General features: G+C 45.5%; 8 protein-coding genes across 8 annotated transcripts; 4 read left to right on the top strand and 4 right to left on the bottom strand.

Annotated features, from left to right (window-relative positions):
- Window positions 1-3452: 3452 nt before the first annotated feature.
- On the top strand, window positions 3453-4112 carry PEX2_038180 (uncharacterized protein; the record flags this gene model as incomplete). The annotated part of the gene is made up of 1 exon (XM_016741093.1): window positions 3453-4112. One exon carries the CDS (start codon window positions 3453-3455, stop codon window positions 4110-4112), a length of 660 nt encoding a protein of 219 aa, XP_016596798.1.
- Window positions 4113-4523: 411 nt separating this feature from the next.
- PEX2_038190 (uncharacterized protein) lies at window positions 4524-5364 on the bottom strand (the record flags this gene model as incomplete). Its single annotated transcript, XM_016741094.1, has 2 exons — window positions 4524-5177; window positions 5233-5364. 2 exons carry the CDS (start codon window positions 5362-5364, stop codon window positions 4524-4526), a joined length of 786 nt encoding a protein of 261 aa, XP_016596799.1.
- A 2413-nt stretch (window positions 5365-7777) lies between these two features.
- Window positions 7778-8902, top strand: PEX2_038200 (DUF3632 domain-containing protein; the record flags this gene model as incomplete). Its single annotated transcript, XM_016741095.1, has 1 exon — window positions 7778-8902. One exon carries the CDS (start codon window positions 7778-7780, stop codon window positions 8900-8902), a length of 1125 nt encoding a protein of 374 aa, XP_016596800.1.
- A 3479-nt stretch (window positions 8903-12381) lies between these two features.
- PEX2_038210 (uncharacterized protein) lies at window positions 12382-12930 on the bottom strand (the record flags this gene model as incomplete). The annotated part of the gene is made up of 1 exon (XM_016741096.1): window positions 12382-12930. One exon carries the CDS (start codon window positions 12928-12930, stop codon window positions 12382-12384), a length of 549 nt encoding a protein of 182 aa, XP_016596801.1.
- A 1985-nt stretch (window positions 12931-14915) lies between these two features.
- On the bottom strand, window positions 14916-16240 carry PEX2_038220 (Cytochrome cd1-nitrite reductase-like, C-terminal heme d1; the record flags this gene model as incomplete). The annotated part of the gene is made up of 3 exons (XM_016741097.1): window positions 14916-15236; window positions 15311-15791; window positions 15861-16240. The coding sequence occupies 3 exons, from the start codon at window positions 16238-16240 to the stop codon at window positions 14916-14918; spliced, it is 1182 nt and encodes a 393-aa protein (XP_016596802.1).
- Window positions 16241-17342: 1102 nt separating this feature from the next.
- Window positions 17343-19157, top strand: PEX2_038230 (GMC family oxidoreductase; the record flags this gene model as incomplete). Its single annotated transcript, XM_016741098.1, has 1 exon — window positions 17343-19157. The coding sequence occupies one exon, from the start codon at window positions 17343-17345 to the stop codon at window positions 19155-19157; it is 1815 nt and encodes a 604-aa protein (XP_016596803.1).
- A 3441-nt stretch (window positions 19158-22598) lies between these two features.
- On the bottom strand, window positions 22599-24226 carry PEX2_038240 (uncharacterized protein; the record flags this gene model as incomplete). Its single annotated transcript, XM_016741099.1, has 5 exons — window positions 22599-23124; window positions 23181-23470; window positions 23543-23964; window positions 24027-24073; window positions 24150-24226. The coding sequence occupies 5 exons, from the start codon at window positions 24224-24226 to the stop codon at window positions 22599-22601; spliced, it is 1362 nt and encodes a 453-aa protein (XP_016596804.1).
- A 488-nt stretch (window positions 24227-24714) lies between these two features.
- PEX2_038250 (PAF acetylhydrolase family protein) lies at window positions 24715-25836 on the top strand (the record flags this gene model as incomplete). Its single annotated transcript, XM_016741100.1, has 1 exon — window positions 24715-25836. One exon carries the CDS (start codon window positions 24715-24717, stop codon window positions 25834-25836), a length of 1122 nt encoding a protein of 373 aa, XP_016596805.1.
- Between the last annotated feature and the right edge of the window lie 1113 nt (window positions 25837-26949).

Genomic DNA, 26949 nt, shown 5'->3' on the forward strand with positions numbered 1-26949 from the left:
TCCAGGGGTTACCACAACAGCCTGGCCAAGGGGACTGATCACACGATGTCAATGTAACCTCATAAGGCAATAGTCGCCTGCTGATTAGTATAAAATATAGATAAAATATTGGAATTGGTCCTGAGCGGGAGGCCGTGGATGCCCGCGGGAGGACGTGCGCTTGAATGCTCGAACTTGCTATTGATGCAAGATGCTCATTATTGGTTTCAATAGACAGCTGTGAGTTGTAGCCAATAGAAGTTGAAACACAATAATTCCCGAAAATTATGCGATATAGGTATTCCGTAGTCCGTACTCCGTACGACGCAGATGTGATGATTAATATGAAACATGTGCGTGGGCCCAGAGCCGAATCTCCAAGGAGATCGAGTTCAATAATTATGAAGCACAAGTTACATCTCCGTAGTACTGCTCCTGCTACCAAGACACTAGTACATCTCGCCCTCTCGCCGCTTCTCTCGTTATCCAAGTCAATTTTGATACCGAGGTAAGCTAGGCAAATATAACAATAATTCTCCACATATTTTCAAGATGCCGGCCAAATTTAGCAGCGTTGACGGAATTTGTTTACGTAGACTGTTCTTACTTATCTTGATTGGGCAAAAATACCCTTTTCTAAAAATAGGTAAGCTATCAAGCAGATTTCTCGGTCGAATATTTCTACGAAGACCTGTTGCTCGAAGGTTGGTACATAGATAAGAGGTCGGCGGGGCGTGGCTTTACTTCAACTTGATTTTTGTTGAGTTAAATCCATAAGCGTCGTCATTCTTGCAAATTTAAACTTCGTCACACCGTTGTGCTAAAATGCTAATTAATTGGAGATTGACCTGCAAGTCAGCCTTAACTGTGAGCCTTAACTGTGAGCCCTTCTGATCTTATACAACCGCGTGTCATCCTCTGGAATCTAGTCCTCTTCACTCATTATATCTTAAATTTATGCATTTTAATCATGATCGCGTGAAGCGGATGCAAACATCAAATGTCTTTCTCGGCTACGCTCCCAACGATTTGACCCCCCACCTTGGCGGATGGAATATAGCGCCGGGATCTAATTCCTAAGCGGGCCGGAGTGGATCAGGAACAAACCTTCAGCGATCCTTCGTCGTAGAGTTTTGGCTTGGTTCCTCATTTTTGGCCCCAATTGCTGAAATTAGACCACTTGGCATACCTTTCAGGAATATGACAATCGCAATTTATGTCCTCAGGATCTTGTGAGAGTTCGGGGATGTTATCTGACCCCACTTGCGTTCTGTATCTGCTGTGTCTGGGATTAATCCCCCTTCCTTCTTTCTTCCTTTTGCCCTATATCTTTCTTTTGCAAACAAAATGTAGCTTGTAGTGACGAGGAAACTGCTTGTAGATGTATACTAAAATCATCCAGCCGCAGTGCTTGATTGTGAGAGGTGAGTGACAAGTCAATGCCTAGTAGAAGGCTTTGAAAGATTCAATGTTCATAAATTTACAGAGTACATTCTAGTACTTAGGTATGTAGACCCATGAGACAAGATCTAACGGTTCTCTTGCTTCGCCAGGTTAGGGACTAATTCCATGCGAAACACAAGAGGGAACTGGAGTGATGTTAAGATGTATTCATCCACTTTGGGGTAAAGCACATAATGATGACAATTCCGCTATATTGCTAACACCTCTAATCAGGAAGAAATTAGACCCCAAGGCGATAACGGGCTAAGGTTGTAAAAGATTCCTTCTTTACACTTCTACTTGAAAGTCAGCAGATACCAGCACCCTTGCATGCTACGCCTAGCGTTCCGCAAAGCCCATAAATGGGCCCGAACCCCGGGCCCAAAGCCCAACCAGCAGTAGGCTCTGGGACCAACCATCGAAGCCTAATCCAACCCACAGCCCATTAAGGTGGGTTTACCTGGTATCTTATAGTCGCTATACAATATTATATTCTAACCCTTCTAGTAGTTATATAAATTTTAAAATCAGAGTTTATAATAGTAGTAGCTATATAAGTATAAGTTTCAAATTTAAACAAAATCCGATCAGGAGAGGTCGAGATACTGTAAAAAAGTATAATATTAATATTTTAACACTCGATATGAATGTAGGATCTAGATAGGAGTACTACTACTTTCTAAGTGAACTTCTGTAATTTATAAATTATCTTAATAACGCGCTTTCTCGCGTTTTTAAACGTGATATAGAGAGATAACTAGTAATTAATTCTAAATTATTTAAATTAATAAAATATTACCTTTAGAATAAGGCTTAGAAACGGGGGTGAAATGATAGGTAATTTTCAAATCCCTGAACGGGGGTTTAACTTCTAAATTATCGGCATATTTGTACTGTTTGGGGCCTATTGGGCCCCCATTAAAGCCTAGTGGGCTTTCACCCCGGGCCTAAAGCCTAGCGTAAGCCGTAAGTGGGCTGGGCTGGGCTATGGGCTTTATGGGCTTTGCGGAGCTCTAGCTACGCCCGCGTTAGGCGATTTAAACAGGGATAGCGCCACTTTATAAAATGAGGATTTGATTGATCAAGAAGTTGCCGCCAGGGATTGTAGCAACGTGTGTGTGACTGGGCATGGAGTATGTCTTTGATGTGCGATAGATCAGTCGAGGAACCTGCACACTCATTCATTTATAGGCTGAAGAAGTGAAAAATGCACCTGAAAAAACATACAAAAAGATGCCCAAAACGAATTCAAAAATATTTCAAAAAGGCTATGCGAAAAGGATATTCAAAAGTGACCTCTGAGAACCCCTAAAGAGTTCTAAAAAGCGTTGGTAACATATTCTCAATCTGTACAACTACCTGATAGTTGTAACTTCTGTACATCAATGATAAGACAGCTAAAAATATAAAGAGACGTAGTGAGGACCTATACCCCACTACACTGTGTACGTACATAGTATACATGTTGTTCCCCTGACTTTCTAATTTTATATATGGTATTATTTTAGCCTACATAGCTAGAAAGTGTAGACCAAGAAGTTGATTGGCTATTAAGGTGTTCGCGACCTCGGGAAGTAAGCGCTTAAAACCACACATCATTGGCTAGTCTGTTATAATGGTTGGGTGGAGATGTCCTTTACATGGATGTATTGTCACTTTAATGGGTTAGGCGCTTTAAATATGATCACTTAAACAGGGATGTCACGGCCCCGGTGGTGATGAGGCTCTGGGGCCTAGTGGCAGCCTTCCTTGCCTAAGGGCCGAGGCGGATCATGTACCTCCGCTCTCAACAAGTATTAATTATCCTTCGCCTCTTTCTCACTCTCTATCGCTATTTCTCACTTAGCAATTCATGCTTCTTTTTATTCTTTACCATCCATGCACCTTACTTGAGGTCACATCGTTTATTCGTCTTCCATCTCGACCTGCACCACCACGATTCATCTTATTAAAAGGTACATCAAGCAACACACCGCATATGCTCACTCTGTCACCCCAAACCTAACAAAAAATTATAGAAGGCTTTCAAGATGCCCGTTCTACTACCGCCGCAGCTAGAACATGTCGTTGCAACCGTTGCCCATAGCATGGACTTATTGCAAGTTGACTATGCCCTCATGGGAGGCGCGGCTGTATGTCTCACGGCACCCGACCCCAGTCGACGAACGGAGGATGTTGACCTCGTAATTCACGTTGATCAACGAGCCATCACTGCAGATCTACTCACCCAGAGATTGATGAATTCATTCCCATCCGACTTCGGTCCAGTGAGCCAGTTCGGTCATGTCATCCCCGCATACAAACTTCGTTTGCCTGAAGGCTCCATACAGCTTGTGGAGGTCGAAATATTTGATTTCCCCAGCTGGCCAAACCGACCGCAGTACAATCTTCAAACTGCTACACGAGTTACAAAAACCGTCAACGGGTACTCCGTGAAGATGTTTAGCGCTGAATGGCTCACACGGGAGAAGCTACTGTCACAATACCAGCGCCAGGGTGTCAAGCATGCGACGGATATCGAGGACCTGTCCCGTCTGATGAGGTATTGTATGCCCCAGAAACCAGAGCTCAACTTCGACCAAGATCAGCAATTGCAGCTTGCCTTGTCGAGGCTTCTGGAGGAAAGACCCCGGCTACGAAATGGTCTCCGCCGAGTCATCAAATGCAGGGAAATCTTCGGCAATTGGTAAAATTCAATTTGGTTCCATTTTCTATATAACTAGTCAACTAACTGAGATTGTCTTCTCTAGATGTCTTGTCTCGCATGCTCCCCGATCTCGATCCACGCGTCAATGATACTCCTAGGCATGGCGGATTTGAGGTTGATCCTGGGCATCTTCTTTGCGTCGAATATTAGCGCTACTTGCATGCTTTTCTTAGGGGCTCCCATTTTATTTTGATATGAAGGTCTTTTGGTACAAAAAATGGGTTTTCTGGCCTAGTCGTATCATAGGAATTCAGTACATCAATATCATACATAGCTCGATTTCATAAACTCTTTAAGAGTTGTATGGACCTTGATAAAATATAGACGGACTTCTTTTATATGCTTCCCACACCATATTATACAGAAAAGGCAAAACCCAGGGCCACCGCAGACCTTACTTAGGCAACGGGTTCCCCCTCATGTCCACGGGTAGTTCTCTTCCGGAACCGAGTCGCTTTGAGACACGTCTATCAAAGGGGCCGAACCTTTCCTCGTGTATTCGACCGTAGGTCACACTAAACCATTTTACTGCTCGCTCATCAGAGCAGTTATCCAGAATATCGTAATTTACCTCAAGATATCCACACATCATAGCGACCCAGGTGCTTAATCTATCTCCCCAACCAGAAAACTCGGCATTCTCATCATTCTGATCGTCAATAACACTCTTCGCAAAACTTCCAACTAACGCCTCTTCAAGTGGTTGACATATATTGCCGTATATGTCGTACCCCTTGGTGGAGATAGTATCCTGCTTGACGTCGCCGGTTATATCCGGTATTGGAAGATTTGCGAAAGAGTTTGGGGCCAGCGTTAACTGTAGACTCCCAGACAGGCGGTGGTTGATTGGGTATTCGAACGTCATAGTTGAGTTATCAAGGCGTTGGTACTCCTTCTCGACCTCTTCAATTGCTTGATCTGGGTCTGGGAGTGTCGCCAATATCTCGGGGGGAATCGAGCGATCGGGGATTATTTCATAAAATGCCGAGTCCTTTAGCTTCTGGCATGCTAGCCGATAGTCCTCGTCACGGACGGTGAACATAGCATTCTGTATCGCTTGATTAGTACGCGCTAGAATTTCAATGAATGATAACCGAACTTACACCTACGACGATGGGAACGCCCAAGTAGTTCATTGCAAGTGGTCCCCATGGAAAGATAACGAGTGGTGAAAGGAGCTGGCTTATTTCCAATGTTATCGGGTCAGGCTGAGGCTCTCGTGGGCGCCGAATCATGTTCGCTTTGTGTGACAGGAAAGAATCGATTCGTGGTCAGATTTTGGGTGATGTGAAAGACGAGCGAAGTAAAAGAAAGTATGTGGGGGCTCAATGATCGTCGAGCACGTGATCCGGGATGTTGCCGCCCAGGTGGGGCCTCGATGTGGGGACACGGGTGTCTTAGAACGCCCGTGGACGAAATGAGAAGAGGGTGGAGCAATACGACTGCGTTGACTATCTGACGTGACTGGGAAAATGAAGACAAGAGAGAAAATGGAGCAGACTGACAAATCTCCATATGTGGTACAAAAACACGATCGCATGACTACGGTGTCCAGCAAATCCCAGCATGTACTATTGACCCCCTCACCTAACCACTTATTCATGGGTGGAAATGCTAGCATATATCCGAGACTGGAGGTACATCTAGTAAACCCACCCCTATGCTTGATTATTCCCAAGATCTCGGAGAGATCAACCCATTATTCAATTTCCACAAATTGTGTCCCTCTCGATATTCCCCAAAGTGTTCCATGAATTCGTCATGCGAGTACACTTTATCTCGCAGGTCCAAGTATCTACGGACAGAAAGCTTAGTGATCTTAAACCATGACCCTTTATTGACGAAATCTAGCAACAACTATAGTATATTCTATTTTGAATCACTCTGCTTTTCATATCGAGATAAGGTAATAATACAGTCACCATATAACCAAAAAATAATCTTCCGTTTGATTGCACCACTTTCATGCTTTTAGCTCCTTTATACATGGACAATCTGTCGACGAAGTTTGTGGGTGTGACTCAAGTTCTTTTCTTTCGCTTAATCCAGGTACCTGAATATATACCAGGTAATACCTTCACCGTGGGCACCAGGCTATATGGCAGCTTGGGTTTAGGTTAAAGCGCTTTTTTTTCCCTCATAGGGGAAACTGGTAAGACGGAGGGTAGATGATCGTCCGAAATACAAGAGAAACAAGAATCCATAAACGACAAAGGCATTTAAATAACTCAGATAGTATAGACTAAGACCTAGTGTTTCTTCTTAGTATAATGTAGAGGGTCCTAAGAGCATATATAATTACTGCATCGTAGCCACAGGTTCTTCTAACGATTTATAGCGCATGGTGATTAAAATGACGAAAATTAAACATAGATCGAATATAAAGATAGAAGCATATCTCGAACATAACCCCAAGTAGCAAGAGCTGAAGATTTCCAAGGGTTGAGGAAGTCGCATAGATAGTACGGAGCAGTGAACTGCGTACATGGTCATTCATGTTCACCGCGCTTTCTTTTGATAACGGCTACTAATAATGTGAAGCGACGTCGATGATTTCCATTTTTTCAACGATTTCGCATTCACAGTATTCCGCTGCTTTGCCTAATGCTATGGGGGGAGATGAGTCGGCGTTTTGTTTCTGGCCCGTGGTTTGGTGTTGAAGAGTTGAATGAAGCCTGGTGTTGATATGTGAATGAAAAAGCAGAACCCTGGAACGAGATGGTCAAAGACGTCTGGACATGAAATAATAAGGATAGGTTTTAGTTTTTCCATTTCCCACAGGAATGCAATCTTATTAGTGTTCCTCCACTGTGCCGTTATCGACACCGACGACATCAATCTCCTCATGGATCTCACATGTCATGTTCATGCCGCCTTTCAATGCGTTTGAGATAAATTTCTTGGGAAACCATCTTAGATACTACATTGGCTGTCGATTGGATATCAAAGATTCGTCCTGTCAATATAAATGTTAGTTCGCTGCGCCTTTTGCAAACTTCAGGACCTTTATTTTGGGTCGGTCTCAAGTGGCAGTGAAAGAATTTGATTTCACAGGAAATCGCTTTCCTGGTATGGCATAGGTCATGTCACCCCCGAGTAAAAGCTAGTTGTCGCTGTTGGAAGTTGGACGGCCACTTTCTATGTGTTTCTTGTTTGACACATCAATGTCGTATCATCCTGTTGGGGCTGGGGTTGGTGTATTTAAGCTACGAAGTTGACCTGTGTACTCTCACGAAAGGAATACTAAAAGAGCCCTGGAAGGAGATTGATAAAATAAGTGAGAATGGGTGTCTTATACTCCGTACATATGTAAACAAACCCAATCGCACCTTCCAGATCTGCGACACCAAGTGGGTCCGGGGAATCGGGTGATCGACAAGACAAAAAAGGAAACCGCAGCCTTACAACACATTGAGTACAACTCATTTATCGACATATCGTTCGTCGGCCTGGGAGAACCCTGTAACTACTATTCTGCTGCCTAGTGCGTGACCTGAAAATTACAACCAGCGGCCCCCCCTGAACGACTCCTTCTGCGGTCTAAAGCCCTGTGGGTTTCTGTCACACAGGTACGTTTCCTACCTAACTCCCTCTCTCATACCACGACTCACTGACTGATCCATCAAATAGAAAGATTAAAATCTCAAGATGCATCGCATCCGTGACTCCTTATTGAGCCCCTCGCCAAAGGGCTTCCCCTACATCGGCGAGTTAGACAGCATTTCTCATGATCAACAGGATGTGCGGCTAAGCCTCGCTCGGGGTGAATTCGAAGAGGTCCGGGGAGCAGCCTTCTACAATCGCACCGGGATCGTCACCAACAGATACTGCAACAGTGGAGACGGGGTAGATTCCCTCGAGGGGTACACTCGTAATATTTGGTACTCGTACTTTCAGCTCAGCCTCCATGCGTCGCCTGAGACTCCCGAGCACGATCATCTAGTCCTCGATATCCTCCGAATCCAGGGAATGGGGCCATTGACTAGGCCCGTGAGGGGGCATTTCGGGATCGATATCGCACGAATGACGGAAGGCACAGTGTGGAATGACCTGCCGTTCTTGGTCACCGACATGACTGACTTCTGGATCAACAACTGTCGACCACTTTCGGGCACCCAGCGCCTGAACTTTGCCTCTTACCTCGCCAAGCTGGCATCAACCCGCGTCTGCAAGGACAGAATGTGCCAGGTCGCGCTTATCATTTTCCGCTGCACGTTCGAGGAGAGAAAAGAGCTTCGCACCAACGAAGACAAGGATGAAAAAAATCCACGACGGAGCATGTGGTCACTCAACATTATGCACTTGTTGCCCGCAGCCCATGCGTGGCTCAAGGAGGCATCTCACAATCTCATGCAACTCTCGGAAGTTTCGTGGAATGACTGCCCTAGCACAATTGGTCAGGGTGGCCCTTGCTTCCTAGATTCGGAGTTGGGAAAGCGATCACCCACCGGATTCAGACCGTGGAGATGGATTTACTGGCTCAAGCGACTCCACGAAATTCGGGAGGCGGCAAAAGACGCTAGCCAGAAACATCTGGAAGGGTTGGCCACCGAGGCCATTGAATTCATGCCAAGCGGGGCACAAGCACTAAACTCTGATATTGTGATGGTTTTCAAAACTGCCGGGCATCTCATTTATGAAGATAAACATCTGTTACCTCTGAAAAAGCTTGCGGAAGGCGAAGAACCTTTCCCCCCGCACTTCATAGATGGCGACGAGAGCGAGGAAGGCGAGGAGACCAAAAAGACAGAGGAGATCAACCATGGCAACTAAATATCCCCGTCCCGCGTTTTATTTCTCGCGTTTGGCAGTGCCCGGACTCAATTCATTCCCCTTTACCCCTGGTCTTGGGAATTGAATACCAATCTTGCTCAGCTTGACGTGCTGAAACCAAAAAAGCGGCAATCCAAACTCCGTGATTCATCATCAACTACATGCATCTTTATTCTTCTCTATACGTTAAAATGCGCCGATAACAAAAACTATTCAAATTCCGATATGACATCCAGAATGACACGCCTATGTAAGATATAGTAGAGATCACGATTGTAGGATCTTACTGGGTCTAAGAAATAACCAAGTTTCTGCATGAAATATGTTGACAACCACGGTTAATCAGTACATGATTAACATGAAATCGAGGCATCAATGACAACCTCACTTTGGCATCTAGGCTCACCAGTAATGTTAATCTATCACAAAAGAAACAGTAGGGCTTCTATGAACTACGAAGAGCTTGCAGCTGTAAAATTCACTTTTCATATACTATATATATAATATCACCATCATTGCAAGATCTCATTGGGTTGAGATATTCAATTTCAATAAGGCATGAACAATGATTATGAAAATTAATCTTTGCTTGACGATATTTCCCGGACGATCGTACTAGGCATGTGTAGGGGAGAAAGATAGATAGGGAGAGAGGCCAGGTGATCTAGGCCAAGTGCGTTCCATAAACAAGTCCTAAGTTGGTCCAGCGCCCCAAGTTCGGATTAACGGATATCTAGTGGTACGGAGGAAATTATGGCCTCCTTGCTAAGCACAAATACATGACTAAATGTTCAGCGAGTCTATTCATGATGACATCAGATTTCACCAATAATTCAAGCTACATAGATACTACATAGATCTGTATCCGTCGCCGAGCAGTTTGTGTGTTCAGTCCATGTGTATATATGGTAGTAGCTTTCGAGAATCACACGGCATCTCATAAAATACCAAGAAGGAAACAACGATCGTATCGATCATCTATTCGCATTCAGCCTGTCTGGTGTAGGAGTCGAATTGACAAGGGGCGCCATTGTGGCTGCACTAAAATCATAAAGAGCGACATTAGCATGGATTCAATTCAGGTGACTACTTGGAAATGGGTGGAAGTTTACTCTTTTGTTACTGCATTTTGTGAACGTGTTCCTATTATGATGGTAGGGGAATATGCATACGTTGGTGGCTGTGTAGCATTCCTGAGGAGTAGTTTTGAGTGGTTAGTGAAGACTCCCAGCTGAGTACCCAAGCTATGCGATCTTTATAGTTACTCACTCCTGGGTAGCTCTTTAAGGTGCCATCCTCAGTTCTGGCATCGATGTGGTTTGGTTCGGACTCAATTGGGGTGGCCACCGCGCCCATTGCAGCGCAGACAAAGATGGCAACTTTGGCGATCTGCATAATGAAGGGCTAGATGGTAATCTTTTGAAGGAGATTGAAGTGGTAGAAATTATGAACTCGGTAGCCGAGGAGGAAGTGCCGTCGATGCGATCAATGATTTGGAGAATGGAGGGTTGGGAAGTCCTGCTTTATAGGAAAGGCCCCGGCCTCTGCGTGAAATTATGTTAGAGGAGGCACCCAATAATATCAATGTCTCGCATACCTGAGAATACTCGGCCTCCTCCTCGGTGTAGTAACATGGGTGGTGTGTCATTGGAGTTGCCGTTTCGTCCATGTGACGGCTTGGAACGAAGTAATTGTTTCCCCGTAGTCTCCTTCGGAAACATGAGAAATTCCGAAAACCTTGGACGTATGTCAAACCACAGGATCAAAAGTGTACACTAGCTTGGTAGCATATCAATAGACTGATAATGGCACTATGCAGGGTGTAACGAAAGGTTCTGAAGCATCAAATCAGCAAAACGAATGCATGAAATGCTGATATCCTCACTTTGCCACTCGGATTCGAAATGGAAATTGGCTATAATGCATTTCGTAGTGGTATTTGGATAGGATATGGCACGTTGGTATTTGTCCAGGAGACACACGCACAAAATACAAAGTGTATAAAGTATGAAGAAGAGGAATTGAGATTGGAATAACTCAACGTCAATAGTTTGGACCATCATTGGCTTTTAGATAGAGTAACTAAGCGATTGACATTGTTACCACGTACCACCAACAAACAACCAGCAACGTTATCCCCATCTAGGTATCAAAGTATGTATCTAACTTTATAATATATGTCTCAAACACTAGTTTCGCATCCACCTTTCACTCCCTCCTCATCTGCCCCTTCACCCTATAAACAAACTTCCTCTTCCGAGCCGTAGAAACCTGCACCCAACGTAGATATTCCGAAGAAATAGTCCGAATTACTGAAAAATGCCACGTCATTACCTGAAACCGCCGAACCAGTCCGTAAACCAATCAAGTACAATCAATCACGTATCACCGGAGTACAGCTTCTTCCAGTGATAACTGAACACCATCCGAAGAACCCCGAGCTCACTCGGTCCCACATGCTCCTGCAGAAGATCATTCGCAAAACCAATGATGATCCAAACAATGACCTATAGCCCAGCTAGTTCGACTACCTCGTTGGCGACGGATGCCAACTCTCGACTGTTCTTGAACCTAGTATAATTACCGGTGTAGGCGCGCATTGATTCGCCCAAGGCAATGGCAGGTTAGTTCACGTATCCCCCGAGAATGAGCATTGTCATTGGTTCACCCAATGTTCATTAACGGGTTGTACGTTGTGTTGCACATAGTTTTGAGATCTGGTGAAACATCTGAATAATCGAATCTGACACTTTCAGGGTCCACATTTCTTCACATTTTAATTCTTCAAAACACCTTTCACGCGAAACATCACGCGAGGTTCCTCTCACCGGCGAACTCTGCCTATGCCTATTATTATAGCAGCACAGCCCCCGCAAGTTTCACCGACCAAGATCCAGGACACAGATGCCTAGGGACCAATTGTCCCGATATTTTAGTGGGTTCAGGATCTATACTCCGAGATCAAAGCTGTCACGCTTGGGTCTAAGCAGCTGTATAGTTATATTATGATTCTGTCGGGATGTTATTGTAATTTTTGGATAGGCTCACCGCTTGCATTGAGGGGAAGAGATGATTAAAATGAAGCGCAAAAGTGGAACCGCTCATAGTTTCCCCCGGAGAGAGCTTATATGAGAGACAAAATGCCAAGATGCTAGCTTGGTGCTAGTGCTTAGCCCAGGAGCCTGCGGTTGCCTGCCGGCGGCGTCCGTATGCCAAGGAATGAAAGTGTTAGCCACTGGGCACTAACACTGCGCACGGTCTCCTTTTTAGCCCTTTGCACCTCGCTAAGATATTCCCCTATCTACATACCCAACGTATGGCTTTAGTGTAGCGGAAGTTTCGGTATATACTTGCGATCAAATTTATTTGCAAAGCCTATGTTTAACTATCGAACGGCGCTCACTCCAGTGTGCCAAGTGTTGGCGTCTTCCAAATCCGAAACACGATAGGGGGCAAAACTGCAAGAATACCACGCTCAATCAGAGCATGAAAAAGGCAGCAGCAAATACAGCACCACTCCGCATAATATCTTTGGCCGTAGCTAGCGGCATAGCCGCATTCGAAGTAGGAGTCGGAGTCGAAGTGAGAGTCGGAGTGAAATTTGAAGTCTGCGAGATCGCACCAGAGGTAGTCCTAGAAGTCGTGGCACTGGTGGAGGTGACCTCGTTGGTTGAATCATTGGTGGGGGTAGCCTCGGCTTTGCTCGACGCCGACGAGACCTGGGCCGAGTAGTCGGTGGCCGTGAAGCGGACCTCCGCGATGCAAGAGTTATCCACTGTGGACCAGTTAGTGTCGCCAGTCGTCGTGGCGGTAGCATATAGTTCGGCTGTGTCGGTGAGTGCCTCTATGTAAGCCCTCATATCATTGACGCAGCAGTAGGCGCCTTCTTCGTCGATGACCATAGTGCCGGGGCAGCATTTTGTGCCGTGAAAGGTGTTTGGGAGCCAGCCTACTGGGCAGCTGGTTCCTGCAGCGTTCGAAGCAATAGAAAGCATTATCGCTAGGAGAAAAGGTTTGATCAACGTCATTTTTGATAGTGTTTTTTGAAACCAGTGATCAGGTTTTCATCAAATGCAACAATAATTATAATGATCCCAGTCTTTTGAAGACCGGGAAATCGTAGGATCTTTCAGAGTACTCCGTACGGAGTACAGGAACTAGTGAGAGGGGTCGCATCTCGCCCCTGAGGGATCCAAGCAATGACCAAGAGAAATGTCTTATAGGCTGATCTACCGAGCTAGCACATAGGCGGGGGCAGGAGAAGCATCTTCGACCAATCATATCAACGATCGTCTCACCTATTCAAAGCTAATACGGTAAACTCCAGTTATAACGAATCAATTCAGACACGGGGTTATGTTCGTCCAATCCTAGTTTACATACAAATTCATAGTCCAAAATCTTTGCTTATATCCGTCTGTTTCCTCTCTCCTAACTTGACCTACAGGTTTTAGAAAACCATTAAACGAGCTTTCTACTAGAGAGTGAAGCGTTGCTTCGGCGCTTCTCTCGTAGCAGCACTTTCCAGGAGGTTAGGATCGATCGGGGAGGCAAAAACCTCGATGTAACGCATTATTCATGGGAAAAATAGTGAATTAATGAAGTTCGTAGTAAGGAGGGAATTTCGTTCTATCGCGGAGTAACTGGTGCACCAGCTTTGGTTCATTGAAACGTGGTACAGTATACCCCGTTATAACGATACGGGATATAACGATACCCTGGTTATAATGATCAAAGCCCAGTGCTCGAATTGATCTGCCATACAAAAATCCTTAAAACCTCTTTACTACGATGGTCCTTAATTCACCCTCCCTCCCACCCAAAACATCGTTATATACAGGGATTCATGCGTCATTTTCAATCAATTTTAACCAATTATTGCCTCGTTGGTTTATCACGTGGCTTGCGCCTGATTTCGACCAATTAAAATGCAACCTCCTAGAAGGTGGCTTTACGAGAGTAGTTAATTGGTACGCTTGATAGACATGGGAGGTTAATTTAAGCAAGGAAAATAAAACGCTCAGAGCAGAGCGATGTCAGGAGCTTTTCGGCCTTAGATTTGTATGTAAACCAGAAATATATATTCGATATATAGCACCTTGACTCAACGACATTCTTTCTGTTAATATATTGTTATGAATAGGTTTTACTGTAGCTCGGGCAATTTTCTTAATTTCTTTTTGTGTCCACTTCGACACACCCTGCAAATGACCGGATGCCTTCTGAGCCCCGACAGCTGAGAGCCTTGAAGGGGGTCGCCTTCCTGGCACTGGCGTGGGTGGGGCTTTTGATGGCACTACGTCCATTGAACGGGAGAACTCCTAGATATCATGATCTCTGGCATCGATGAGTGAAGATCTGCAATTCTGAGGTTTTACCAAACCGGCGGGGTATCTTGTAGGAAAAAAAAAAAATTTACTATGACTGAATATTCTTATCGAGAACGACAACACGGTACAGAATGACAATGTGAATTCAATCCCTAACATATATACTTCGCTGCCAAGCTACCGTGATATATTAATGTCTTGTCGACAGTATTAGTATAGTCACTGAACAAACCTTGCAAGGGTGCCCTTAATTCAGCAAAGTAGAGTGCAAAACATGCAAAGCCAACATGACCAAATGAGAACAAACAAGGCAAACAGAGCAAACAAAAAGATCATCTGCCCCGCCTGTTGTGACAGATTCCAACATCTCACCGGAGAAATTCCTCAATCCAGTGGCTGAGTTCAGCCTTGGCTAACTTATTGTCGAAGATACTACGGAGTAATTGCAAGAGATTTGGGATGATCTTATGGTAGCAATTTCATTTTTAGATTTTTTTCAACTCTAAAATCGCTAGATCCTATGACTACTATATTTCTATATATTGCATACATTGGGGAACTTTCATTCTTGAGGTCAACATTGTCGATAGTGTGAGAATTTCCGAAAAAAGCCCGAAAAGAAAAGCAAACACCAATGGCTGATTTCGAGCACCAAAATTATTCTGGCTGACCCGTTCTTGCACTCAGGGGCCCCAGATTGCAGCAGGAATCTCTCCATCCAAGGTCAGTTTAGTGCGAAGCTTTCCTGGGCTCTTCGTCTGTTCATCCCACTGAACTAAAGCCACCTCGTGGCTGTTTTGCAATGCCACCGCCATCGCTCCATCATGGCCATTAATTGTGAATTCACGTGGGAAAGAACCGTAAACTGGAAACAAGCCGACGAATGTGAAATTCGTGGCACGGTTTTTGTGGGTGTTGATGCCGGTGAAGACAGCAAAAGAGTCACCGTCCTTGCCAAAGGTAACATCACCGCGGTTGGAAACTATAATGCGATCATTTTCAGGCTTGAGGGCGAGAGTTGTTAGGTAAAGTTCTCTTTGTGTGTTCGCCTTGGGCAATGAATTAAGGGTCAACATACCGAAATTTGAATTCCTGAGGCCTTGGAGCCACTTGGGGCAGCCTTCCCGCCATAGGTGCTCTCCTCGTGAACCTTAACAAATGTCAGGCCGCCGCGGGAATAGTCAGCCTTGAATGCGCTCAAGGTATTGCCCAATTCAGACACAAGATACAAGAACGTGTTATCGATAGAGGTAGCATCGGTCTTGGGTGTCCAAAAGACGGCGTGTCGTGGTCCTGACCCGGGTTTCACCATGAAAGGCTTCTGGGGTTGCAGAAGGCCACTTGAGGGAGAAATCTTGAAGATATGAATTTGATCCATGCCCAAGTCAGTAACCAGAACAAAGCGACCTGTCGGATCAACGATGGCTCCATGTGGATGAGGAGCATCTTGCCGGTCGGGCACTGGACCAGGAGCAGCAAGCTCATAGGTGAACTTCTGAGTCTGCTCTAAAGCACCGGACTTTGGGTCCAGTGTGTGGGCCGTGACGGCAGAGCCTGAACTAAAAAATCGAGCCGAATCAGCATGTCATTGAACCATAGATTCTTCATGCTCTTTAGGTGATACTCACTAGTGTGCAACAGCAACAAAACGCCGTCCAGGTTGGCTAGGAATAGTATAAATAGCCGACATAACGGGACCGGAAACAGTTTCGAGAACATCCAGCGTAGTCAGGGACCCATTGGAGTTGACTTTGAAGGAAGTCAGACTACCATTTGGAGCCCCTATTCCCTCATTGAGGCAGAGGATCAAGTTGTTGGCAGCATCCAATGTCAACCACGATGGACTAATCCCACAGTCTTTCGTCTGTGCAACAATTGACAGCCCATAACTTCCGTTATTGCTCTTTGGCGATAGAGTAGTCACGGTGCCAGAGTAAGATGCCGCATATATCTTTGTCGCCACGGAGGCGGCACCAAACAGAATTGTGGACAGAAGAACAACACGCATTTTGGAAAGCCGGGGTGGGTTGTAAAACGACAAAAAAAAAAGGGCAAGGAGGAAGAGAGATAAGGACGTGCAGACCAAATGTATGCTAGTACGAATGCAGCTTAACCTTTATGCGGTGTTTTAAATGAATGCTCAGCCACTTCGGAGGGATTCTCTTGGCTAATGGTGGGTTCTTGTAAGCAAGACTGATCTAGGTTGCCAATTTTGTCATCAGGATCAGTGGTACTTTGTCGACTGAAACTCATTTCAAAGCAAGCGAAGTCTAGAGTTGTTTCACGTCAGCTATCAGCACGGCGGATTTAGAGGATGATCTGCAACCGCTGACCGGGAGGTCGTTAGTGGCAAGGATTACTCGGTCCGAATATCTGCAGGAACACGAGGTACATTGGGCTTAGCTTGTTGGGGTAATAACCGGTGGGGTACCAATATTGGCTCCCACAATTTTAAGTTTAGAAAACAAGATTGGTCGAACTACAGCTACATGCGTGTCCCACAAGGTATGTAGACATCATTCATAATCTTGAAGGTTAGCAGTCTTGGCAATATCGCTGATCGGCATGCCGAGTGTCTCGGTAACCCGAGGATATATTCGGTGATCGAGACCATATGTCCGGGATCGATACTATGTGCCAGTGACAAATACACAATGCCTGTGACCAATGAAGAAAGGCATCTAGAATCGTTGGGCATGCGTACTTTTCTTCAAATCTTACATTCACCGGCATCATCAATAGATTCCTTCCGGGTGGATAAGGTTACTGTCCCGCGTTGGCAAACTATGTATGTATCTTACTGTACTTCTGGGCGCCAAGATAGTTATCTTGTATACGTAAACTCGTAAACTTCCAAGGTTCTATCGATAATGACGATTGTTACTAGCATACTGTACTGCTTGGGTACCTGCAGGTGAATGGACTTGGTCATGTGTATCATATGCAGTACTTGAGAATGAGGATACGGTGTTGTGATCGAGGGGATGAAGATATAAATATGCTCTACTCCCATGCCCTACAGCTTTGATGTATCGCCTTCTCCAACTCTCCTATCCATTCTTTTCAAGGCTTTTATCTTTCTTTTTCAATTCTTAAAGCGTCCTTCAGAAATGAAGCTCCTTGGCCTCCTGTCCGGGCTCGTTGTTGTAGCCACGGCCCTTCCGCAGGCAGACTTTGATCTCCAGTCAAGCCTGCTCACCGACCCAACGAAGGTGGCCGGCACAACTTTTGACTATATCATTGCTGGTGGAGGTTTGACTGGCCTGACTGTCGCGGCGCGTCTCACGGAGAACCCGAACATCACAGTTCTCGTCATCGAGAGAGGCTTCTACGAATCGAACATCGGTCCTATCATTGAAAACCTCAATCACTATGGTGATATCTTCGGCACTTCCGTCGATCAAGCCTTCGAAACGATCCCGCTTGCCATTCACAACCGCACCGAGATTGTTAGATCAGGCAAAGGACTGGGAGGGTCAACCTTGGTGAACGGAGGTTCCTGGACACGCCCACACAAGGCACAGGTTGATTCCTGGGAAAGTGTGTTTGGAATGGAAGGGTGGAACTGGGACAGCCTACTCCCCTACATGAAGAAAATCGAGGCCGCCCGTGCACCAAACGCTGAGCAGATTGCTGCTGGACATTACTATGATCCTTCCTGCCACGGCACAGATGGCATTGTTCACGTCGGTCCCCGAGACACTGGAGAGAGCTTCTCGCCCATGATCAAAAGTCTCATGAAAAATGCGAATAACTCTGGTATTCCCGTTCAGAAGGACCTAGGCTGTGGCGTCCCTCACGGTATCTCAATGATTCTCAACGATGTGCATGAGGATCAGACTCGCTCAGACGCTGCCCGAGAGTGGCTGCTGCCAAACTACCAGCGCTCGAATCTGAAGATCTTGACTGGTCAAATGGTCGGAAAGGTTTTATTCGATACCACCACCACCACCCCGAAAGCTGTTGGAGTCAACTTTGGCACCCATGCAAAGGTCAACTTTGATGTCCATGCTCGTCATGAGGTACTTCTGGCCTCTGGATCCGCTGTCTCCCCTCAAATCCTGGAGCATTCTGGTGTTGGCTTGAAGGCTGTCCTCGACAACGTCGGCGTTGAACAGCTTGTTGATCTGCCCGTTGGTCTCAACCTCCAAGATCAAACTACTACAACTGTCCGCTCTAACATCAACTCGATTGGTGCGGGCCAGGGCCAGGCTGCTTACTTTGCCACCTTCAATGAAACCTTTGGTGATCAGGCACCTCGCGCTCACCAACTGCTAAACACCAAACTGGAAGAGTGGGCCAAGGACGTTGTCTCCCGGGGCGGCTTCCACAACGAGACCGCGCTCCTGGTACAATATGAAAATTACCGCGACTGGCTTGTTAATGAAGACGTGTCTTTTGCCGAAATTTTCATTGATACCGCTGGCAAGCTAAACCTTGACTTGTGGGACCTGATTCCTTTCACCCGAGGATATGTCCACATCCTGGATAGTGACCCCTATCTTCGTCGCTTTGCATATGACCCTCAGTTCTTCTTGAATGAGCTTGATGTACTTGGTCAGGCAGCGGCCTCCAAGCTGGCTCGTGAGATTTCCAATACCGGTGAAATGACACAGTATTTCAACGGCGAGGCCATCCCCGGAAACAACCTAGCTTACAACGCTACTCTCGACGACTGGGTCGACCATGTGAAACAGAATTTCCGTGCCAACTACCATGGTGTTGGCACATGTTCTATGATGTCGAAAGAACTTGGTGGTGTCGTGGACGCTGCTGCTCGTGTCTATGGTGTTGAAAGTCTGCGTGTAATTGACGGCTCAATTCCTCCTACTCAATTATCGTCTCATGTTATGACCGTCTTTTACGGCATGGCACAGAAGGTCTCGGAAGCCATCCTCGCCGACTATAATGCTACCGTGAATTGATTGTCTCTCGTCACTCAATGCCTTTCATGCATCGTGGCATGTCCACCAAGTACACAAACATGGCAGACACAGCACACATCAAATCGTCGTGGTTTTTACTTTTCTTCGTATCCAATCTGATGGTGTACCTTCACAGGAAATATTTCTTGGAGTTGCGATAGACCGGTCTTGTACTTTCTCTTCTATGTTTTCCACCCTCTACCTAGATACATATATCTGTATATATTTATATTAGCTTTAGGTATTTTGTTTCAACAACAACTATTTAGTGTCAGATTACAATCTTTTTAGCGTTTCCCAACGAGTAACCATCTATGCAACCTACGCAGATCAGGAGCAAAACCGCAAATATCAGAAATACACGCTCCCCTTCTGTCACTGGTACCAATATTAATGTTGAAATCTAGCTTTTCGACAAGTAATGGGCGCAATTCATACCGCAGACCCTACTCCGAGCTTTTCTGACTCTATCTGTTGCATATTTAGTGAGCACATCCAATTTCCCTTTGCCCCTCATTTCCAAAACGCCGATATCAAGCCGTAAGTTTGAAATGTCTGCGCATAAAAATAGTTGCCAAAGATATGTGTATACCATCCCCTACCAAGCTAGTCATTGAGACTCATTTCGTAAAAAATGGTGTACATTCCGTGCTCGAAGTATCTAAATTAGATATTGCAAGCATAAAAGCGCCTAAGATAATCACACAGTATTCTGCTCGGTGAAACTATGAGCAGATTATCGGGGCCTAATAGAATTACTATCGGATTTACTACCGGATGGGAAATCTATTCCTACATGTGGAGTGAACAAAAGTACAGAATTGCTCTAATTGGATAATATATATTGGAACGAACTATTAATCTTGGAGCTAATCCATAAGGCGCCAGGGGTGCTCGGAGCTCCGGTGAGAAAAGCCCCCATGCTCAGCTTATACATACGGTGGGGGCTACTTCAGGAGTGCATCCATGCTTATCATTCCGACTTCGCGATCGGTTGCTTTTGTTTAAACAAAAATCAGTAAAAAACAGTAAACAGAGTACAAACGATGAGCGGATTTGGTAGATCTCAGCTTTCTACGATTTGGGGTTCGGTTTATCTCCGCATTTAGGTGGCCCGCTTAAAGTTTTGTTTTTTTATTTCTGGATGACAGCCAGATACCACACAATAACAAGGATTATGTTGTATGTCACACTATTTGTTACAATCTGAGGACTCGAATTTTTGAAATGCAACAACGGCCTACTCCTGGAGACGATCGTCGATTACAAATCTACCTCATTATTAATCACTTCGAACCTGGAGCCCTACCTCAAGGGCAAGCCATGGGCGTATATGTAGCCGTTTGTCCCCAAAGGAGAAATTCGAGAATCAGCCATACGCTCATTCAAAAATACCAGAGGAAATCTGTACTAATGGAAACCGCACCACGTAACATACAAGAAATTCCTGACCAGTCATCTTTCGGAGATCTCAAAACTCGATCTCACTCTCAATGTCAACCACAATCTGAATGCCAATCTGAATGCGACTATACAGAGAAAAAGGATGTGTCAAATGCGTCACCACCGAGGGATCCAGAAGCAGGAGAGAAACGCCGGAAGAAAAAGCCTTTGTCATTCTTTCTCGCATTTGTATCTCTGCTATTGATGGTCTTCTTGGTCTCGTTGGATGCCACCACGTTGGCCGTTACAATCCCAGTAATTATATACACACTTCTTTGTGTCAAACGATGCTTTAGCTGACCTAGTTCTTTTCTCTCAATAGGCCATCACCGATGACCTCTCGGGGATGACTTTAACCGCTTTTTGGGCCAACATCTCTTTCACAGTGGCAGTCGTGGTCATTCAGCCTATTTATACCAGTTTCTCACATATCTTCGGCCGTAAAATTCCACTTTACGCGGGGTTCACGGTCTTCGGTATTGGATCAATTGTGTTTACCGTCGCCCATAGTATGGTAGTCCTAATCGTAGGACGTATACTGCAAGGACTCGGCAGAGGCGGACTCGACATTCTTAGTGAAGTCATTGTCGCTGATCTCACAACTCTGCAAGAGCGGGCTGTGTATATCGGATTACTATCTCTTCTAATGGCTGCAGGATGTATCGCAGGTCCGATTCTCGGTATAATGTTTAGCGAGTACTTTACCTAGCGCTGGATCGGCTGGATTAATCTGCCTATAATCGCTGTTACCCTCTTTCTGGCTATCTTCTTTATACATCTGAGGCCGATTAAATAATCTCTTCGATCCTAGCTTAGCCGTATAGACTGGCTTCGGATATTACTTTTTATAGCCGGTTATATTCTTCTAGCCCTACCTTTAAGTTAGGTAGGGAATATATATCCTTAGGGCTCATAGCGAACTATCTTCCCGCTGATAATTAGTATTTTGATCTTAGTAGGATTTGTGTTTTATAAGGGTTACTAGACTAATACTATATTCCCTTACTATATCTTTACTTCGAGAACGGTATAGATAAGTCTGCTTAGAAGTTTTATCTACAGCTTCGTAATATATACTCTTTTATAATATCTCCTACTATTTTTCTAAGCTATCTACCTCGAAATACCGCTTAGATTATCGATCTTAATCCCACCATTCTACTATATAGTCTTCGTGTTTATAGGAATTACCGCCTTTACTGTCAATTTTTTCTAAAAATACCTATAGGAAATTTGGACCAGATAGGTATTTCTCGCTGTTAGCTATAGTATTTTCTCGGTATAGGACTAATTATCCTTAATAGCTATAACTGCTAGTTTTTAGGTTATTATAGGGATTAGTATCAGTACGATATTTAGCGTCCCTCTAATCCTAATATAAGCCAGCGCTACGTCAGATGACTAGGGTCTTATAATAGGAATAATAGTCGCATTCAGGCTATTTAGTGCGCTTATTAGTCTTGCTGTTAGTGCCACTGTATTTAGTAGTGTGTTCGCTAACAGGATTGACGGTATCCTATTGCCTGCTTCTCTGGCATTATTAAAAGACCCTAGCGAGGCTGTGAGTTTTATTCCCTATCTACGAAAAGCCGACATCTCCCCTGCTCTACGGGACCTCATTCGGGATGCATACAAGGATGCTATGCACACAATCTGGTATGAGTTGGTAGCATTTGGAGCATTGGGCTTTTTGAGTTTCTCATGAAGGAATTGACTATGGAGACGGAAGATTTGGGCCGGCAGCATTTCGAGCATGAGTCAGACTGAATGCAGTTAGGTGGTCACCTGGATCAGCATATTTGGTTGCGTTTAAACTTTAACGAAGTATATGCCACAGAATCAAGCTTTTGGCAAGAATAATAAGCCCTTCCACCTGCAATACACAAAATTAGAGGGTAGTGCCCGCCAATTTAAGGGTGTGTAAGGTTGCATGTTGTGAATAGCATAGCGTCCCCTCCACTCAACTTGTCCCCCGGGAGGTTGAGACATCGTAATGTTTCATGTGGCCAGATGCATTTTCTCTTTCCGGTCTCTCTCGGCCCACCGTTCTAGCAAACCATCCCGTATCTTGTTTGCGACCACGAATCCTTTACGGAAGACCAGGTTGAGCAGATTCAATATTTCCGATTGCTGATCAGTCGTCCAGGCTCGAGCTCCTGCCACAGTTACCGGGAAAAACAGCATCACTCCCGGAATCTTGGAGTTGCGCAACACCTCACCCGAGAGATACAGGATGGTAGTCAGGTGTTCAGAAATTTCAGCAGGGGATAGTACCGGGGCTGGGATATTGTCCCAGTATGCAAAATAGTCATAGTTGCCAGAGAGAAAGATCAGCAGCGCGTGATAGTATACCAAAGCTAAGTTTGAGTGCTGATTAGGATCATCCTGGACCAGGTGTAGCAACGTCTTCGTGTGCCAGTTATAGATAGTTTCTTGGAGATCAAGTCCTTCCGCCGCAATCAGAGCAACTGATGGATCTGTGAACCGTTCTGCCTCAGGAATCATGTCAATTATAGCCCCGGCTCTGTGATTTGGTTTGTTAAAACAGAACAATTCGCACATTTGTCGGTGGTAACTTACCGTAAGCTGAAGGCGGATATCTCAATCATGAGTGTTATAATCTCTTGCATGGGATCCCATCGAGTGGTATTGCTTGATAGGGACTGTTGGAGTCCGAGCCAGCAGTCCTGAGAAAGGATAGTTTCTTCATTATAGAGCAATGCTCGGCTGGCTTCGAGGACACGAAACAGGTCGTAGAATATCCTTCTGGCTGATGACATGCAGTCGCTTGGTCCTACGAGCTGGAGCATTTTGGATGTTCCATAGAGCATGTGCTTGACCCATCCTTCGCCCGAATCGTCTGACAGCAACTAGGTGTAAGTATGTCAGTCGAATACGAGTTTTGTACGTCCGATAGAGGAGAGCATCTCATAAAAACATACCTCAAACAGGCCGAGGAAAAATGTGGCCCAGAGAACGTCCTCCTTTTGCATCACATTGATATTTCCCAGACATGACCGCAAAATACCCATTGACTTATGGTAAGAGGTCATGGCATCGACATAGGGTGATTTCTCTCCCTGTAACGCGCGTCCACCCGCATGTCGGTTCGCATCCAAAGCACCAACCGCAATCACTGCATTATACAGGACCGGGGAAGTTGAAATTAATGGAAGCAGGTCCGGGATTATTGACGAGAAGCTCATCGTGAACATGTTCTGCTCAATAAAAGAGACAAAACAATCAAGAAGGCAAGTTCCTCTATCTTTCCCGATAAAAGCAAGTGGGTGAATCCCGGAGCCGTGCCTATCTTGAATCACCATGCTACTCTGATCAGAGCGTCGGTGACCACCACCGAAATCATCTTGTTGAGTTTTATTGACAAACTTAGTCATACCATGTCCCGATTGCTGCTGGGCAACGCACATCGTGTTTTGTCGAATGCAATGAACACATGGAAATCCTCCTTCACACTAAGAAGAATTAGCTGCACTGATCCCATGGAATCGGAGTTCCATATCCCAGACCTTGATGCGTCGTTTCGCGCACCCGAGGCAGCGCGTCATCCGCCTTCGCTTATCCAGGGGGCCGACAATTCTCCCCTGCAACCGTGTTGATGCGGACATGATCTGGGGGAAATATTATTCAAACACATGAATTGCGCGTATCTCATATGAGCACTATGATGAATATGGTTAGATTAGAGCGAGACCTGGCTGGTCCGTCAGCAGGCTGCGACGTACCCGATGGCGCTAGCCTGATTGGGAAGTAATGTCGCGAGACAAGGACCCACTTTTACTTCCTCTTTGGGAAGGTTCCAGGTTCCAAGCCCTATTGTTCTTGGTGACTAATGTAGATCTGATCTTGCGGTGGAACTAACGCTCTATAAATTCCTATTCGGGAAATTCAATTACTTTGGTAGTGAGAATGGTTCCTATGGGTGCTTTTAGAGATGACAGAATGAGGCTCTTCCACTCCACCCATTCCTTCCTACAGGTATAAAGGACAGGGCAGTCCTCTAAGTATTGTTGGAATCCGATCATCTACTTATTTAAGATTCCAAAGACTTTATTGCTATCCTTCTTACATCCCCTACTGCATCTTCCAGTCATCGATGATGCTTCAAATTCTTCATCTGCTGCCCATTGTGGCCGTGTCTGTCTCTGCAGTGGTGATCCCCAACCCACCCGGACAATACGATGTATTTTACAACACAGCCAAGATGGTTGAAAAGACCAGAGTCGATCCCTTCGATCCCCATCACGGACCGCGTGCAGTGATGACTTCGATATTCGCGCCCACCCACTGCAATGTCGATCTCAAGAAGATTGATTACTTGCCCCCCGCAACAGCCGCATACTACTCCGATCTATACGGCGCCTACGGACTTCCCAACGGGTCGCTTCAATCTATCTCTTTCCAGGCATGCCCACAGCCACCAAAAGAGCATCACCTCCACTTTCCTGTTGTACTCTTCTCGCCTGCTCTCGGCACGACACGGTTGTTCTACAATGCTATTGCACAGGCAGTGGCCAGCGCCGGGTATATAGTGGTGTCTATCGACCACCCTTATGATACCGAATTCTTGGAGTTTCCCGACGGCAGCGTTGTGACTGCTGCAAACATCAGCGACGCGCAGGTTCCACTGGATGTCGAGACCCGAGCGCGAGATGTGTCGTTCATCCTGGATCAGCTGAGCACAAAGGCTGGCGTAGGAGCTCTGCTCCCTGGAGCCGGAGCTGCGGGTTTGAGAACTCGCCAAGTCGCGATGTACGGTCACTCGGTCGGGGGTGCGGCCACCGCCGAAGCCATGCATTTGGACCGTCGAATTGTCGCTGGAGCGAACCTCGACGGGTCAATGTTTGGATCAGTGGTTCAACACGGGCTTCGGGGTCCATTCCTCTTGTTCGGCCACGAAAATAAGACCCAGGCCACAGACCCAACATGGAAGGAGTTTTGGTCAAACTTGCGAGGATGGAAATTGGAGCTGGAACTGGCCAAGGCTCAGCATTACACCTTTTCCGATTTGCCGTTCCTACTGAAGCTCCTGGGTCTGCCTGTTGAAAAGGTCCCAGCCATCCAAACAATGGTTGGGACTTTGGATGGATTCAAAGCATTTGAAATTGTTCACCGAACCGTCGTTGCCTTTTTGGGTTTTGGGCTTCATCAAACATCGCCGACTCCACTTCAAGAGGTCATTTCACAGTATCCGGAGGTGTCAGTCGTTGCGCTCTAAGTGAGAGAACACCTCTGAGAATGGATAGGATATGTGATAAATTGCAGATTATCTAGATATATTTATGGAGGAAAGCGAGGAAAGAAGGCTATTGGGAGACACTACATTACTTGATCTATGGGGAAGTCACATTGAATGGAATTAGATGATCAATAAAATGAGGAAATCTAGGTGTGTTTTTTGTTACCGTATACAGCACTGACTCAATGTTCGATATTGAACTACTTCATATCCAATAGTACATGTCCACCCAAGCAAAATCATGGGATATGTAAGAACTGCAGTTTACCTTTTCGCTATTGATCTAACCTGGAGTTCATATTTACACTTCCATAGTAGCCAGGCGCCAGCCCAAAAAAGGAAGGCTCATCCTTTGACCACTCTATCTCATTATGTCTATATACGCCCTATGGTTAATGGATATGAACTAAGTCCCGAGGTCCACAACGGCTTCAATGCCGATTCATGGGGACCAATCCTTTCCCGTGAAGTAATAGCGGTGGCTGGGCGAATTAGGGTTGTTCTTCCCTTCTGGTCAGATCATGCAATATCCCTCTATTCCAAGCTTGATTACTCCCAATTGGGTGCCGAATCTGTCTTAGAGGGACAGGAAGAGAAGTATGAACCAACGCCCGATTGTAGAAGCAAACCGAGCTTGGTCCTAATGTACCACCCCCAGAACGTTATTTATCGGTTATTTTGCTTCAAACGAGTCAACCGTCGCAGTTTGAAGCTCATTTGTCCATGCCCATCGAGCGAAACTTGATTGGCATAGTGGATGCGTATATTTACGAAAGACAAATACCGCAACGTCCACCGTTCGCTAACCTAATGTGTGAATGTTGGGGATTGATTGATGATTCAAGAAGCCGATTTAGAAAACCCAGTAGTTCGCGCCGATTTCCTATATTGAGAAAGGAATAAATACAAGAAGTGAATAGCCACTTGCCCTAGGTTCTTCGACACTATGGTCCCTACTGTGGGCTAACGATAGCTCACTCAACAACAGACTATGAGTACATTCTTCTTCCCTCGCATGCAAGATACTGACAACGGTGATATCCGCATACAATAACATATATCCCCTGACCGCGCCATACAGCTCACAGTCAA

The sequence above is a fragment of the Penicillium expansum genome (genome assembly GCF_000769745.1).
Source record: "Penicillium expansum strain MD-8 chromosome Unknown contig126, whole genome shotgun sequence".
Classification (NCBI taxonomy): domain Eukaryota; kingdom Fungi; phylum Ascomycota; class Eurotiomycetes; order Eurotiales; family Aspergillaceae; genus Penicillium; species Penicillium expansum.